This window comes from Trachinotus anak, unplaced genomic scaffold (assembly GCF_046630095.1).
Source record: "Trachinotus anak isolate AG129_WGS33_773 ecotype Australia unplaced genomic scaffold, CSIRO_AGI_Tana_v1 ptg000001l, whole genome shotgun sequence".
NCBI lineage: Eukaryota > Metazoa > Chordata > Actinopteri > Carangiformes > Carangidae > Trachinotus > Trachinotus anak.
Window position 1 is genome coordinate 4,228,982 of NW_027273852.1, and position 17,240 is coordinate 4,246,221.

General features: G+C 35.8%; 4 protein-coding genes across 4 annotated transcripts; all 4 read right to left on the minus strand.

Moving 5' to 3' along the window:
- Positions 1-1,772: 1,772 nt before the first annotated feature.
- On the minus strand, positions 1,773-4,364 carry LOC139633608 (olfactory receptor 6B2-like). Its single transcript, XM_071499416.1, has one exon. The coding sequence runs from the start codon at positions 2,753-2,755 to the stop codon at positions 1,826-1,828; it is 930 nt and encodes a 309-aa protein (XP_071355517.1). The 5' UTR covers positions 2,756-4,364; the 3' UTR covers positions 1,773-1,825.
- A 4-nt stretch (positions 4,365-4,368) lies between these two features.
- On the minus strand, positions 4,369-6,671 carry LOC139633739 (olfactory receptor 6B2-like). The gene has a single exon (XM_071499665.1). The coding sequence runs from the start codon at positions 5,532-5,534 to the stop codon at positions 4,605-4,607; it is 930 nt and encodes a 309-aa protein (XP_071355766.1). The 5' UTR covers positions 5,535-6,671; the 3' UTR covers positions 4,369-4,604.
- A 4,475-nt stretch (positions 6,672-11,146) lies between these two features.
- Positions 11,147-12,561, minus strand: LOC139619000 (olfactory receptor 4B13-like). The gene has a single exon (XM_071474921.1). It carries the CDS (start codon positions 12,319-12,321, stop codon positions 11,377-11,379), a length of 945 nt encoding a protein of 314 aa, XP_071331022.1. The 5' UTR covers positions 12,322-12,561; the 3' UTR covers positions 11,147-11,376.
- Positions 12,562-14,336: 1,775 nt separating this feature from the next.
- Positions 14,337-17,210, minus strand: LOC139633801 (olfactory receptor 2A7-like). Its single transcript, XM_071499790.1, has one exon. The coding sequence runs from the start codon at positions 15,648-15,650 to the stop codon at positions 14,634-14,636; it is 1,017 nt and encodes a 338-aa protein (XP_071355891.1). The 5' UTR covers positions 15,651-17,210; the 3' UTR covers positions 14,337-14,633.
- Positions 17,211-17,240: the final 30 nt, after the last annotated feature.

The window sequence follows — 17,240 nt, forward strand, 5'->3', positions numbered from 1 at the left end:
GAGCATCTTGAAGATCTCTACACCTCATCAGTGGAGGTAAGTCAACACCTCACTGAACCCTGCAGATTGTGCTTCCAGGGGTCTGAAGGCAGAGAAATTCATCCAGAGCCACACTTGGTTACAGGGGCCGGAATTTCTCACCAAGGACACTGAAGATTGGCCCAAGAACCCAGAACACCCTGGGGATCTAACCGCGGAGGACCCAGAGGGAAGGAACGCCGTGGTCTGTGCTACTGCAGCTGGGGATCAAGGGGACGCAGTACTGGAGTTAATGCAGTACTTTTCTTCATGGAGTCGTCTTGGAGGAACTTCAAGGCAAGTCTTTCAACAGCAAGTAAGCTCACAGTGGAGAACCTTAAGGAAGCAGAGCGAGAGATCATCTGCTATTGCCAAGGAAAGACTTTCGCCAACGAAATCATGGCACTCCAAAAGGGTGAAAACGTGAAGAGAAGCAGTAGTCTTTTCAAGCTTAATCCAGTTCTCCAAGAAGGCATTCTCAGAGTAGGGGGAAGACTCAGCAGAGCCACTATGCCCGAGGAGTCAAAACAGCCAGTGATTTTGCAATTCATATAGTGTTCATTACAACAGAAGTTATTTTTCTCTTTCAAGAGAAAACACAGTAACTCTGCCCTCTACACCCTAAGAAGAAACCAAGCTATGAGGCAACATCTCTTTCAGTCCCTGACATTAAAATACAGCACTCAACTCACTGCAGTGTGGACTGAAGCATCACCCTTGTTCCCTCAACAAAAAGCCAATGTGATTTTTCAATTTTTTCATTTGCACAATAACAGCATTACACAGAAATCCAGTAGAGAGATGATTAATCTACATATTTTAATATTGATTTATCTTACTTTGCAACAAGTTATTTTATCAGTTGTTCATCACCAAACTAGGTCTTTTGTTATTGTTTTGATTGAGAGATCCCTAGCAGCAAACTTTATAAGACACTGCACTCATTACTGCTAAGCTTTAATTATAATGTAAAATGTAGAGGTCACACTTACTGTTGAAAAACATTACTTTTTTTAATAACAGTAGAGTGCTATAGTATTGTTATGAATAAAACACATTTATATCAAGCCCAATATGTATTTTGCTGGGTGATATTACAGAAGTTCCCCTCCCATCAAAATACATCAACCTATTACTCATCTCTCTAACTATCTCTAAGAAAATATTCTTTCATAACTGGAAATCTACAAAATCTTGCTATATCACTCATTAATTACTTACTTAATTAAATTAAATTTATTTATTTAGTGAAGGTACAGAAACACCCCATAGAGAATCAGCTCCCTACATGAGGGTGTAGGAACAGTTCAGGTAGGAAGTTAGGGCCTCTGCACCTGGTGGTCAGCCTCCTCTCAAGGGTCCCCACCTCCCCAGTACTGCACACCTCTCCCACCAAACGATGGTCAGAAAAATATTTAGTTATACACAAGTATCCAAATGCATATGTATGTTTGTACTTATTTATGCACACACTGGATTAAAGCTACCAACCTTTATTAAAGTGACAAAACTAATTGTTTTGAACAGATCCATGTAAGGCAAATATCTGCACACGTTCCAGTAAGTTGCTCACTATAAAGATCTGTTTTCAACATTGTACATTGTTGGTTGATGTTTATCAAATTAGATTAAATGTTTTGTTAATCGACATATATTGAACTCTGTATTTATCAGGCCTGTAGACATTCTGCACACATTTTCAGGAAAATCCTAAACCAGAGATCATGATATGTTTTAAAGCAAAAACTGTTTATTTTTCTTCCTCACATTAAATGAAATTAGAGAATTATTCAATCAATGGAGGAAGTCACTTTCTTCCAACATGAACTATATACAGAATTCTGTTCCGTATCTTGGTCAGTTTAAATCCATATATTAGAGGATTCATAAGTGGAGGAATAAGGAGAAATTCTATAGAGATGAAATTTTGAAGGCTTTGAGGTAAATCTGTGGAGCCAAGTCGCATGTACATCACATCAAAAAGTATTGCGACAAGAAATGTAATTAAAGAAATTAAATGGGGCACACATGTTTGCATAAACTTCACCCTGTCATCTTTGGACCTCACACAAGTTCTTGTAAGATGCATATAAGTCCAAACAATGAAAAAGCCATGAAACACATAAATAAAAATTGTCACATATGCAACTACACTGTTTGAAAAGGTGTCAGCTTCAGAGCAAGCAAGTTTAACAATTATCCAGTTCACACAAAAGAGCTTCTGCAAGTTTGAACCACATAACTTTAGTCTGGATGTTAGCAGAACATTGATTGATAAAATACAGAACGGTGTTAGCCAGGAGAAACATACCAGCTGAGAAAGCCTCCTCTTAGACATAAGAGAGTGGTAGTGCAGTGGTCGACATATAGCCAGATACCTGTCATAGGCCATAACTGCTAGAACGGACAATTCACAGCAAGCAGATGAGTACATGATGAATACCTGTAAAAGGCATCCTTCATATGAGATTTCTTGAGAAGATGACAGTAAATCTAAAAGGAATTTGGGGTAGAAACCTGTGGTTCCATAAAGTCCATTAATGCAAAAACTGCACAATAAGATGTACATAGGTTCATGCAGGTTTTCATCTTGGATTATGATAGTGACCAGAGAGATATTGAAAAACAAAATCAAACAATAATACAGTAGAGTGAGTGAGAAAATAGTAAATCTATAATTCATTGTCTCATTTATCCCTGAGAGAGTGAAAATTTTTACAGTAGAAACATTATCCATGATCAGAGAGAAAAGTTTTAAAGATATGAAATCTTAAATTTCTACATTTGATTGATCATAATTCTCTAATGTTTCAACCAACAGTAAGAGGTTACAGGCTGAGAGCTCACGCTGTGCTGTCTCTTCTGACTCTTCTCCTTCCACACCAACCATTAATAACAGCTTTGACTAAGACAGCACAACTGGGAATTCAATCTCAAGTAACACTTCTGAAAAAACTAAGTAAAACAACCAGTCAATGAAACTGTCCATGTACTTTTGATCCCTTACCATAAAATTCTGTATCTAAATTGTTTTGCAATAGTCACTCATAATTATGAGTGAACTGTCTAAATATTGTTACATCAGTATTATATATTCTGTAAAATTCATAGTTGCTCATAGTTCTCATAAAACTATTGACTTATCACATAATTAATTATGAGAAAAGGATTATCAGAAGAAAACTGGCACCATTAGTTGTTTGTTCAAATGCTTTGAAATAACTCATTTTGACATTGACCCCAACATTAAATCCACCTTTTTGATATAGTAAATTACCATTCATATAGTGTTTATTACAACAGAAGTTATTTTTCTCTTTCAAGAGAAAACACAGTAACTCTGTCCTCTACACCCTAAGAAAAAATTTGTAAAAAAAGCTATGATATACCCCGCGACACTCCACCCCCAAGCTATGGGGCAACATCTCTTTCAGTCCCTGACATTAAAATACAGCACTCAACTGTCTGAAGCGTGGACTGAAGCATCACCCTTGTTCCCTCAACAAAAAGCCAATGTGATTTTTCAATTTTTTCATTTGCACAATAACAGCATTACACAGTCATTCAGTAGAGAGATGATTCATCGACATATTTTAATATTGATTTATCTTATTTTGCAACAAGTTATTTTATCAGTTGTTCATCACCAAACTAGGTCTTTTGTTATTGTTTTGATTGAGAGATCCCTAGCAGCAAACTTTATAAGACACTGCACTCATAACTGCTAAGTTTTAATTATAATGTAAAATGTAGAAGTCACACCAACTGTTGAAAAACATTACTTTTTTTAATAACAGTAGAGTGCTATAGTATTGTTGTGAATAAAACACATTTATATCAAGCCCAATATGTATTTTGCTGGGTGATATTACAGAAGTTCCCCTCCCATCAAAACACATCAACCCATTACTCATCTCTCTAACTATCTCTAAGAAAATAATCTTTCAAAACTGGAAATCTACAAAATCCTGCTATATCACTCATTAATTACTTGATTAAGTAATTAAATGTATTTATTTATTTAATGAAGGTACAGAAACACCCCACAAAGAATCAGCTCCCTACATGAGGGTGTAGGAACAGTTCAGGTAGGAAGTTAGGGCCTCGGCACCTGGTGGTCAGCCTCCTCTCAAGGGTCCCCACCTCCCCAGTACTGCACACTTCTCCCACCAAACGATGGTCAGAAAAATATTTAGTTATACACAAGTATCTAAATGCATATGTATGTTTGTACTTATTTATGCACACACTGGATTAAAGCTACCAACCTTTATTAAAGTGACAAAAAAAAGATTGTTTTGAACAGATCCATGTAAGGCAAATATCTGCACATGTTCCAGTAAGTTGCTCACTATAAAGATCTGTTTTCAACATTGTACATTGTTGGTTGATGTTTATCAAATTAGATTAAATGTTTTGTTAATCGACATATATTGAACTCTGTATTTATCAGGCCTGTAGACATTCTGCACACATTTTCAGGAAAACCCTAAACCAGAGATCATGATATGTTTCAAAGCAAAAACTGTTTATTTTTCTTTGTCACATTAAATGAAATTAGAGAATTATTCAATCAATGGAGGAAGTCACTTTCTTCCAACGTGAACTATATACAGAATTCTGTTCCGTATCTTGGTCAGTTTAAATCCATATATTAGAGGATTCATAAGTGGAGGAATAAGGAGAAATTCTATAGAGATGAAGTTTTGAAGGCTTTGAGGTAAATCTGTGGAGCCAAATCGCATGTACATCAAATCAAAAACTATAGCGACAAGAAATGTAATTAAAGAAATTAAATGGGGCACACATGTTTGCATAAACTTCACCCTGTCATCTTTGGACCTCACACAAGTTCTTGTAAGATGCATATAAGTCCAAACAATGAAAAAGCCATGAAACACATAAATAAAAATTGTCATATATGCAAAGACACTGTTTGAAAAGGTGTCAGCTTCAGAGCAAGCAAGTTTAACAATTATCCAGTTCACACAAAAGAGTTTCTGAATTTTTCGACCACATAACTTTAGTCTGGATGTTAGTATAATACTGATTGATAAAATACAGAAAGGTGTTAGCCAGGAGAAACATACCAGCTGAGAAAGCCTCCTCTTAGACATAAGAGAGTGGTAGTGCAGTGGTCGACATATAGCCAGATACCTGTCATAGGCCATAACTGCTAGAACGGACAATTCACAGCAAGCAGATGAGTACATGATGAATGCCTGTAAAAGGCATCCTTCATATGAGATTTCTTGAGAAGATGACAGTAAATCTAAAAGGAATTTGGGGTAGAAACCTGGGGTTCCATAAAGTGCATTAATGCAAAAACTGCACAATAAGATGTACATAGGTTCGTGCAGGTTTTCATCTTGGATTATGATAGTGACCAGAGAGATATTGAAAACCAAAATCAAACAATAATATAGTAAAGTGAGTGAGAAAATCGTAAGTCTGTAATTCATTGTCTCATTTAACCCTGAAAGAATGAAAATTCTTACAATAGAAACATTATCCATGGTCAGACCCAAAATAAATTCTATTTTTCCATTGTCACAGAATCAGTGGTAAAAGGGTAAATGAGTTAGAGTGTGCTGTCCTCACAACCTTACCAGAGTCTGCCCGCCCTTTGTACCATATATTAGTAACAACTTCAACTACAAAAACAAGAGACACGTGGGAATAAAAACTGTTTGTTCATCCGGTAAGCAAGTGTAAAACTGAAAAGGACACTGAGATAAAAAAAATAAAAATAGTAATGTTTACGAATAATTCCAAAGTTTGTAGTTGTAAATCAACCTTTTTCAAGCTGTAAAATAAATCTACATGAGAAATTCAAGTACGTGCGTATGAATAAAGGTGTGGTTGTGTCAAAGAGAGTTAAAAAAAGACGACGTGACTCAAAACTGAATAAATGATTAGTGGTGTTTAAGATACAGAGCAGAAAACATTCCCTGTGTGAGACAATTATCTGTACAAATTTTAATCCTTTTAAGTCCAGTGTCACACAGCGTGTGGGAACTCATGAGTACAGACATTTGCAGTTTTCAGGTCTGTATGAGTTTACCAAGTCTTTGTTTAACCTTAACTCTGTTCATTTCTTCTCAGTTTTGATTCACATACAATTCTCTTCTACACAAGCAAACAATTTTTTCACATGCAGAAACTTCAATTACTCCTGCAAATCTATTTTACAGGTTTCATTGACTTATAAATACAAACACTGGAATTATTTGTGAACTTCACTTTGCAAGTTCAAGACCATTTTGACCCTAATTTGACCCCATACAGTTATAAGGGGTAGCCATGTGCATGACTTATTTTTTGCTGGTTGAGGGGCACCATAAGGTGTAGTACTGTCCAGAGGTCGATCCTAGCATCCCTATGAAAAGACATAATGTAATTATATTTCCATTTTTGAGCAAACAAAAACATTTTAAGCAGCTCTTCTTTTGACTATGAAATTGTTTTGAAGAATTCTAAGGATTCCTCTTAAAGTTTTAACCATGGATCTGCGTGAAAAGGTGAATACACAAAATACAAATCCTTTAAATAAAAAAAAAAAACACTCCAAGGCCTAACAAAAATAACAGCTTGAAAATGAATTGTACTTGTAGAGCAACAGTATATTGGCTTTATATCGATGTTTGTCAGACTGAAAGTTAACTTGTTAACGCTAACTGACTCATCTGTGTCGGTTCAACAGTTTTCAATCTAAAGCAACCTGTGACTGTAATGTCACAGTTATGTCCATCAACACACATGACAAATCTATTAGGAGAAATATGCTTTTGGATGAGTCAAGGTAACTTTCAGTGTGACGAACATCATTGTAAAGTTAGTGTATTGTTTGTCTACAATGTTTTGTAAATATGCGAATACTTTTTTTTTCCTCCATGAAAGCAGTTTATATTTTGTGTAATCACCTTTCCACGCAGATCCATGTTTAAAAATGAGACTACAATGGACAGGTGAAGGAGCAACCAGATGTGACCTGATAACTTTAGATTAAAAAAAAAAAAATTCTGAGCAACAAATGAAACTAAGAAAGTGAAACTGTTAAATAAGGACCAAATAATATATGCCTGAAATAATGACAGTATAATTATAGACTGCGTTATCTAATGAAACTATCATAGGTCCATGATGGAAGTATTGATCAGATGTATTACAGCATAATTTGTAGACTAGTGTCGAACTGTAGTGTGCTTTGGATCTGATATGACACTTTATTTCTCATTAGACTATGATTTTATAAAATAGTGCCAATTAGTATATTAGGGTCTCATATTTGACTTCTAATTCAAGCATTATTTACTGCAGTTACTTCAGGTACAATCACATGGAGCCAAGGATATAGTTAAAATTCCTTTATGTTAAGGCATATCAGAGTAAAATATAAAGCAAACGAAAAAAGGATGGAAAACAAAAAGCCAACCACTTTTGAGCAGCACAGGGTCTTACACAGAGCGTGGTCGGAAAGAGAAGTAAACTAGAGTGGGGCGTCATGATTCCCTACATAAACAGATCTCACCACCATATTATTATATATTATAAGAAGTGAAGGATGTGAAGATGATCAATTACCATCATAATTATGATCAATAAAATTAGAAATAAAAGTATACCAATCATTTTTAAACAATACAAAAAAGGGTTAAGCCAGTTCATGAGAAAGGTCATTAAGACCTGGATACACCAAAGCATCAAATTTAAAAATCCAAAAGGTCTCTCTGAATTAATTTGAGACCATCACCTCCTCTGATGGACTGCTTCACAACCTCAATACCCTCCATTTTCAAGAAGCTGTAGTTGCCGTAATGAAAAATAACGTAGTGGCGTTCCCACGAGGGAATCCTCATTATTAGTTTCTATAGTATATTTGTGGTCTGCAGTTCTTTAAAGTTCCTCTTTGTGCACCAAACGTAAAAGTGGCCACAAGGACAGGTGAAGAGGCAGACAACATACGGTATATGGAATAGCAATTAATGTTTATTTTTTTGCATTTCTCTTGTTTTAAAATCTACAAATTTCCATCTGGAAGTGAAGGAATGTTCAAAGTTCAGAGGCTGGAGCATAAAAATCCATAAAGTGTAGTGTAAGTTAAGGTAAAAGACCAACTGCAAATGTGCACCAGTCACTAATAATAATAATAATAATAATAATAATAATCCCAACATTCATAATTATACAATTCATTCATTTGAAAGCAAGTTTGACTGAATATAAAGAGTTTCATGTCACATCTTATTCCTGTGTCCAAGGACAGTTAAGTCTGGATTATCTGTGCTAAAGCTAAAAATCACAGAGAATCCTCAGGTCAGGATAACATACAATACAATACAAGCGGCACTGACTTGTGTATTCAATTAAAGTACCCATTAAATGTTGTAAGTAACAAATGAAATGTGGAAGGCAGGAACTTTGCTTTTATTGTTGAATCCCCCACATTAAGGCTAATGAGGACAAATAACTAATATGGCAGAAAAACCTACTCAAATGTCATAGTCTAAAAACATCAAAGGCTTGCTTTTATAAGTCAGGCTGCTGTAGTTATATTGCTGAAATTACTATGAGCCACCAGAGCTACCTCACTAACCCCTTATTCTACAGCAGCTAGAGGTCTCATTCAGATTTTAAATTGGATATAAAGCTAAAGATTTGAAGAACCCATTTTGTTGTAAGAAATTACACAAACATTTTATGGCCTCAAAACATCAGAGCCTCTTCACTGTTAAAGGTTCTCCCTCTGATCTCTAACTTTAGGGGAGAGAGCTGCATGTTCACAAATATTGACCCAACTGTTCTGGGACACAGGAAAAAGAAATGTTAATTCTTAAAGTGTTGGGTTTTCCTTTAAATGTACAATCCACGATTATAAATGTATCATCCTCACAGCATCTAGTGCAGAAAAATAACAGTAAAATTGCAAATGTTTAAGTCATTATAGAAGCCTATAGAGGACTATTCCATGATTTTCAGTCATGAATGAGTCAGGGGTTCAAAATCCCAGACGGCCTCAGTCCTGCTTCAGCAAAACTTGAATGGCACTTGTTCGATGTGGTAATTGAATCCTCACAAGCTGCTTAGACTCTGATAATGAATGAGTTCTAGGATTACACTGGACTTAATGAATATGAGCAAAGCAGGAGAAACAGTCAACAGGTTCCATTTCAATGCATTTAATGTTTTGATTGCAGTCAGTCAGGTGTGAGTGATTATATTTCTACAAATGAAAGAAAGCGCACATACAGGTCAAATTCTAATTAATATTATCTTGAATAAAGCAACAAACAATTTAAAAATCAAAATTGGTACATAAATACAGTCTCACTTAAACATATAATCATGTGAGAACAAACCAAGTAGATTAGATGTACTACTTAACAACAAAATAAACATGACTTGAGGAAATATGTTGAAATAAACTATACTCACTCGACACACTCAGGAATAAAGGTGAAATGAAGGAAACCAGCTCAACTGAAGGTCAAACATATATGAGCTCAGGGCACAGAACAAAGAAAACTCAAGGCACCTGTGTGAGCTGCCCAGTCAGCACACCTGCAGTCCTGTCGATCTTCAGCCTATTCGTCATGTGACCCCGCTTCCCACACTATGTGTTATTTAAGTAAAAATGAAATAGAATCCAGATAGAATCCAATTTGCATTTTCATTTTCACATACTCATGTTCTATGACCATATTCAAATGAAAATTGAAAAATGTTCCACCTGATTTTACCTGCTCTACAGTGACAATATTAAAAGACAATATAATAACCAAGCTCCATTAGGAAGGTACTGAACCTGCCAAATTTCTCTGTAAAGTCAACATGGGTCTGGTGTAACCCAGAATATGGCAAGATGGTCTTTATTAGGGCTGTTTTGCTTTGTTTCCCTCACAGTGAGCTAAATATTGCCAACCTCAGCTCCTATCAGGGCATCTCAATGTGATGAATCCTGAACTTCATAACATACTGACATTATACATAGAATATCTTTCACCTGAATGAGTGCAATAAGTTTAAAAACTCCCCAAATTTACATTTACAAATATGTCAGGGTATATCTTTTACAAAACAAAGTCATCCCTGTTGAATCAGTGTTGAATTAGTGCTTGGCATATTGACACTGCTGGAGAAAACAGTTTCAATAACAACAACATAATTGATCTTGACTTTCTGTTTCTCTTTCTGTTACCTTCTCTACTCAGTGTCAGCACATCTCCTCTGACATTTGGGATTTTACAGTGTTATGTTTCTTTGCTGTGTTTATTACAGGTTTAAGGATTTTAGGACCCAAATGCACACTCTGTTCAAAGATTTATTCAACAGACAAAAAAACAGAAGTCTCACTTTGATGTAGAAACAAAATCCAATCTGTGGCAGCAAGGAATGAAAGTCCACCAACAAAGCAGGTGACAAGACACAGGTGCGACTAACTGGGGCCGAGCAGAGGCTGGCTGCGGTTGAAAAGTCAAAATAATCTCCTTTCCTAAACACTTCCCTGAGTTTGGAACCTTCCTAAGAAAAAAGACTTTTCAACTGCAGCCATTGACAAAAGGCAGGAAATATACTGGATCAGAAAGTAAAATAAACCATAAACACAACAGGTGAGAAATTTCAAACGGGAAATAAGGAGTTCAGAAAGTCACACTGGGGCAGATCATGACAATATTAATGCCATATTGACATAGAGTTTCTTTTGAATCACTTCCAAAAACCAGGGCTAGTGATGCAGCTACATTCATTGATGTGAGCACAATACCTGGGTGAACACTCAAATTTCCGCCCTTTTCCGAGCTGAGTTTTAAAAGTAACACACAATTACTAACTCTCAAATGGAGGCTCCAACACTGACAGGAGCACCGACTGTAACTTTGTGTTACTGTGTGTTGTCCCCATAGATACAATAATATATTTTGTTGTTTTTGCATTATTTGAGCCAATAGGAGCATATTTGGATCGAGGCCTGAGAGTGGAGCCTTGAGGAATGCCAAATGTCACTTACTGAAAAACTGAAATATCACATTGACATGTATATTTAGACCCTTTGCTATGACGCTTAAGCTCAGGTGTGTCACTTTTTTTATTGTCTTTGAGATGTTTCTGCAATTTTTCTGAAGTCCACCTGTGGTAAATTCATATAATTGTACAAGATTTGAAAAGGCACACACCTGTCTAGATAAGGTTATGCAGCTGATAATGTGTGTGTGTGTGTGTGTGTGACTGTACATGACACAGTTCATGTAACAGTAAAACCAGATATGACCATGGATTGCAGGGTGTCAGGATAGTCATAATAATAGTCTCCTTTTTCTATTCAACATGAATATATTCTGAATGAATTAGAAAATTCTCTCACCTCAATTGATCTATGCTGTCAGACACTTTCTTTCTGTTCTTGAAAACAAAATTGTTACGAATTTTGGTCAGTTTTAACCCATATATCAGAGGATTCATAATTGGAGGAATTAAAAGAAACTCTATTGCCATGAAGTTCTGAAGGCTCTGTGATGACCTTCCCAATCCAAACCGTGTGTACATTAAATCAAACAACACAGCAAAGCCAAAGTTAAACAGAGAGACTAAATGTGGCACACATGTTTGCGTAAACTTCTTCCTGCTCTCTTTGGATCTTAGGCATGTTTTGACCAGATACATATATGACCAAATAAGACAGAGAAAATGGACAGAGTAAATAGCAATGTTGAAATATACAATACTGGCATTTACTACAGATGTAGAGCAAGCCAATTTATCAATCAGTGCATTCGAACAGTAAAGTTTAGGTATGTGTGAGCCACATAACTTTGTCTGAAAAATTGTCATTGTGTTACTGAACATGCAAAAAAGAGGTAGCAGCCAAGAGAAGGCAACTAGCAGAGATATTCTTTGTGCAGTCATAACAGAGTGATACATTAGTGGTTGACATATAGCCACATATCTGTCGTAAGCCATAACAGCCAGAATTGATAACTCACTTCCAGATGATGAGTGTATCACAAAACTCTGCAGGAGGCATCCAGCATAAGAGATGACATGAGAGGGAGACAGAAGATCAGTGAGGAATTTTGGGTAAAAGCCTGCTGTCCCATAAAGTCCATTAATACAAAGGCTGCAGAGGAAGATATACATAGGCTCGTGAAGTTTTCGGTCCACAATGATGGTTATGATGAGAACAACATTTACTATCCAAATTACTAAGTAACACAGTAAAGTGAGAGCAAAGACAGTGATTCTGTGTTGCACTGTGTAATTCAATCCTGAAAGTATAAAAAATGTTAGTACAGAAACATTATCCATTACACTCTAGATCAGCTGGCACAATTTCATTCATTTAAATCTTGTTTCATACCCAACCTTTGTAACGTCAACATGTGTCGATCATAAAGTGTCACTTCAGAGAGGCAACGTTGAAATGCATGTTCCTGAGTCACCGGTGCAGCAGTGAACACCCTGTGCCTCTGACCCTGACAGTGTTGGTTCCTCTGTTTAAATCATCTCTCTCCGTTGACTCAGCACAACCTGGGAATTCAAGCTGAAGTGTAGTGAGAAGTAATTAAGATATAGTTTGAGTTCATAGTTGGTGGATTAGAAAATATTTCAACATGTACACAGTAGTCAAATACAGTGTGAGATGTGAACATTTGGCATCAGTGAAATGTTTTATTTTGAATAACTTTCATACGTTTGATTTAATGCAAATACCAACTGATATCCACTAAGACCTTGTTTTCATGGTTTTGGCCTCATTCTTATGGATAACACTGAAGTTGGAGTCAACAAGTTTCTGTAATTACAGAGAACTGAGGATATGGCAACATCACTTAAAATAGGTGTAACAGGGCAAGAAATACAAGGACCTGAACTGTCAAGCAGATTTTAAACAGACTCATAAAAACAAAGTGAAGGTCATCAGTACTATTACCTACCAAAGTAATTTCATATTGTCTAAACCACCTGGTTTAACCAACACCCTGACTGTCTTCAACAGCCTGATCCTCTCCCAGAATGAACAGGACAACCAGTTCTAAGCATTTCCTCCGAACATGACGCCTAGAATTGAGGCTTAATAGTTCATTCTTTGTTTCAGCAAACCAGAATCTTGTTTCTCACAGTCTGAGTCCTTTAGATGCCTTTTTTTGGTAAACTTTCACTGAGTTGAGGCTTCTGTCTGACCACTCAAGCCCAGATCGGTGGAGTGCTGCAGTGATGGTTGCACTTCTGGAAGTTTCTCCCATCTCCACACATGATCTCTGGAGTTCAGCCTGAGTGACCACCAGGTTCTTGGTCACCTCCCTCACCAAGGCCAGGGCAAGCTCTAGGAAGAGACCTGGTTGTTCCAAATATCAACAATGTGAAAAAGTGAAAGGGTCTGAACATTTTCCCAATGCACTCCATATGCTTTTTCATCTTTTTCCCGTCCTGTCAAGGTTATTATTACTTATTTACAGTTTTGATGTTTTACTGCAATATTTGAAGCTGCCATTATTAATGGATCCATATAATGAACACAGTTGCTCTAAAAGTTAAAGTAACAAAAGTAAGCTTAGTGATAATGAAAACACATTTTATTGTACTGTAACTCATTGGTGCAGTTGCCCTATTGGATGGTTAGACCAATTTCTGAATGCACCCTTCCATTAATAACATAACCGAGCACAAGTGCTGCAGCCAGTTCTCTGAGCCACTATCAGACTATATACTAATAATACTGGAAGAAATTACTCTTTCTCTAATAACTGCTTATAGATTTATTCACAGAACCACACTGAACCCTTAATCAATGGTGCTTTCAAGGTTTCTGTTTTAGATAATTGAAGATACAAATTGAAATCACAATTATTTCGGATAAGATAATGATTTATTGATAATGACACACATGTATTAAAGATTATGATTCAAATTGCATTAATGGACATTACTATGAAAAACACACAATAGATTATTATGTTCTAGTCTAGAAATGTTTTTTATAATTCTGTCTTTTGTTTTTTAGGTTTTTTTTTTTGTTTGTGTCAGTTTTAAACCATATGGAGCAATAAAAGTGATACATATATGCATCCATACATACATTTATATATGTGTGTGTATATTAATATATAAAAAGTATTATTAAAAGCTGAAGTACCAATGCTTGCTTTGAGGGCAGAACAAGCTATATTGGTACCAAATGACAACCAAATAAATAGTATAAGCAAAGCACAAACTGATGAATGCAACATAAAACCCTACAGAAAACATCCAGCATAAGAGATGACATAAGTGGGATCATTGAGGAACTGTGGATAAAATCCTGCTGTCCCATAGAGTCCACTGATGCAGAGATTACAGAGGAAGATGTACATGGGTTCATGAAGTTTTCTATCCACAATGACTGTCACAATAATGGTTAGATTTACCAGCCAAATCACCCAGTAATGTAAGATAAGACAAGGACAAAGATGCTGACATAAAAATGTACAGAAATAGGATATATGATCCTAGTAACTATGTAACAAAACATTTCTTATGTGCTGTTTCTTTGATTTTAGCAGTGTTGTTTGCTCTGATGTACTGAACAACTTGAGCGAATGATAATGTACGACATCAACTTTCTTTTTCCTGATTACACGTTAGTTCTCCCCACAGAAAAGCTTAGTTTTATATATACCACACAAAAATTGCACAACTGTGTTTCTTATTTGTGTCAATTTAAAACCATATATGAGGGGATTGACGATTGGAGGAATAAGGAGAAATACTATCGCCATAAAATTCTGGACATTTTGTGACAAGTGTCTTGAGCCAAATCGCATGTACAACAAATCAAAAAGTGAACATACGGCAAGAACAATTAAACATAATAAATGTGGCACACATGTTTGCATGAACTTACTTCTGTTCTCACTGGAAAAAATGCATGTTTTTATCAAACATATGTAAGACCATACAATAAAAAGAAAATGCAAAAAATAAAAAGTATAATTAAAAGCTGGAATGATAGTGTTTGCTATAGATGCAGAACAAGCGAGTTTACCAATCAAAAAATTAACACAGTAGATTTTTGGTATATGTGAGCCACATAACCTTGATATTGATGTTGTTATTGTGCTCACCAGCACCAAGTAAAGGGGTATAAGCCAAGCAAAAACCACAAACATCCCAATTTTCTCCTTACTCATCACAGAGTGGTACACCAGAGGTCGACATATAGCCACATATCTGTCATAGGCCATTAGCACTAGAAAAGAGAAATCAGCACAAAGTGATGAGTGCAACACAAAACCCTGCAGAAGACAACCAGCATAAGAGATGACATGAGTGGGAGACAATAGATCAATGAGGAATTTTGGATAAAAACCTGCTGTTCCATAGAGTCCATTGATGCACAGATTACAGAGGAAGATGTACATGGGTTCATGAAGTTTTCTATCCACAATGACTGTCACTATAATGGTTAAATTTACCATCCAAATCATACAGTAACACAATAAAGTGAGAGCAAAGAGCGTGACTCTGAAGTTTGTTGTGCCATTTAACCCTGACAAAGTAAACTTTGTAATTATTGAAATATTATCCATCATATTGAAAATTGTACAAGCTTTTCTGACATTATTAAAAAGAAGACAACCAGTTCTGCATCTGTCCATCCCTAACAACCTGAACTGTCATTTGTATTTGAGTTTACATGCTTTAATGGCAGGAACAGATAACCAGCTGGTGAACATGGAAATTCAAACAATCCAATCAGTGAGCTGGAATACGCAAGAGAACACAATCTGTAAATCATTACACAGAAAAGATTGCAGCAATTGTCACTGAAAAGCAGTAAAACTAACATTAACAACAACAAGACCAAAATATATACAAATATAAATTTATATTGATTTTTATAGACAACAGCAGTGAAAAATCATGAGACAATCCCTCCTGGCACTGGATGTCAATATGACGACAGAAAGACGTTTGACTCTAACCACTCTAACGTCGGACTGACATTAAATTTTGGTTTGAAATGAAAATCGGGTTGACATCAAAACCTAACATTCGCTAACTGACATTGTGTTGTTTAGCTGATGTTTAGCAAAGGTTGGGTTTTGCTCACGAATAGAACGTCGATATTTTTGTGTCAAGATTACCTTGACGTAAGACATTTGGAAGCATTTGGATTTTGGTTACTTAACAACACAACTTAAAACCAACAAAATATCAATGTCAGCTGTCGTCAGTATTCTACATTAAATTAACGTTGGCATGAGACGTTGTCCTGACATTGAATTTTGGTCACCGGACGTCACAACCTACATTCAACCAAATACCAACATCTAATGAAGTAGGTGGCCAGCTTCGTGCCTGCAGGGATGGTTGATTTACATTTAGAATTATTTTTAAACATCACTTTACAAGCTCAAAATGTGGTTGATCCTCATTTGAGCCCTTACAAACAACACCGATCACTGGTTTTCACATGGGAAAAGAACAGTGGTTTCTTGTGTCAAAGGCCTGAATTTGTAAATGAGTACAAAATAGTTGAATATAAACATAATTAGTAAGAGACAAGTTCAAACACTTATCGACTGTAAATGAGAAATAACAATATTATAGAAGGTAAATAACTCACTGCCTCAGATTTTCAGGCAGTTACTTCAGAATCTCTCCAGAGTGCATTTGATTATTTTGTGGTGTGTGCACAACAGCGACACGACTAATCAATAATAATTGATGTATGGTCCCTAAAACAGTCTGTCTTTTCTACACATGCTGTTTGTTTGTGCTTTTCTTTTTTTCCTGTACGATAATTCAATGTTTTAAATAAATGCCAGTTACAACAGGAAATAGATCAGTTGTCAAACACAAATTAAAAAATAAAAAAAAGTCAGCAACTTATGCGATGTAGGTTTTAAGGCATAGCTATATGAAACAAGATAGGTGATGATCAGGGGCAGATTTATTGAAAGTCCCACATGTTTTAAAATACATTAAATATGATGTAATCAGAAAACATTTAAAGCACAGTTTAGTTGGACTTGTTTCCAAGCCACAGAACCTTCCCTCCAATTTCCTTTCTTTCATTCTGTAAGTGGCACTTCAGTACCGTACAACTTTGAATGGTGGTTATGTATAAATGTCACACTGTCTAATGATTAAAAAATATTTTTAGATTGTTTATTATTATTGTTATTTAGTATTAGGTATTTCTCCCAAATCAGAAACATATTTTTTTTCTTTGTGCAGACAAC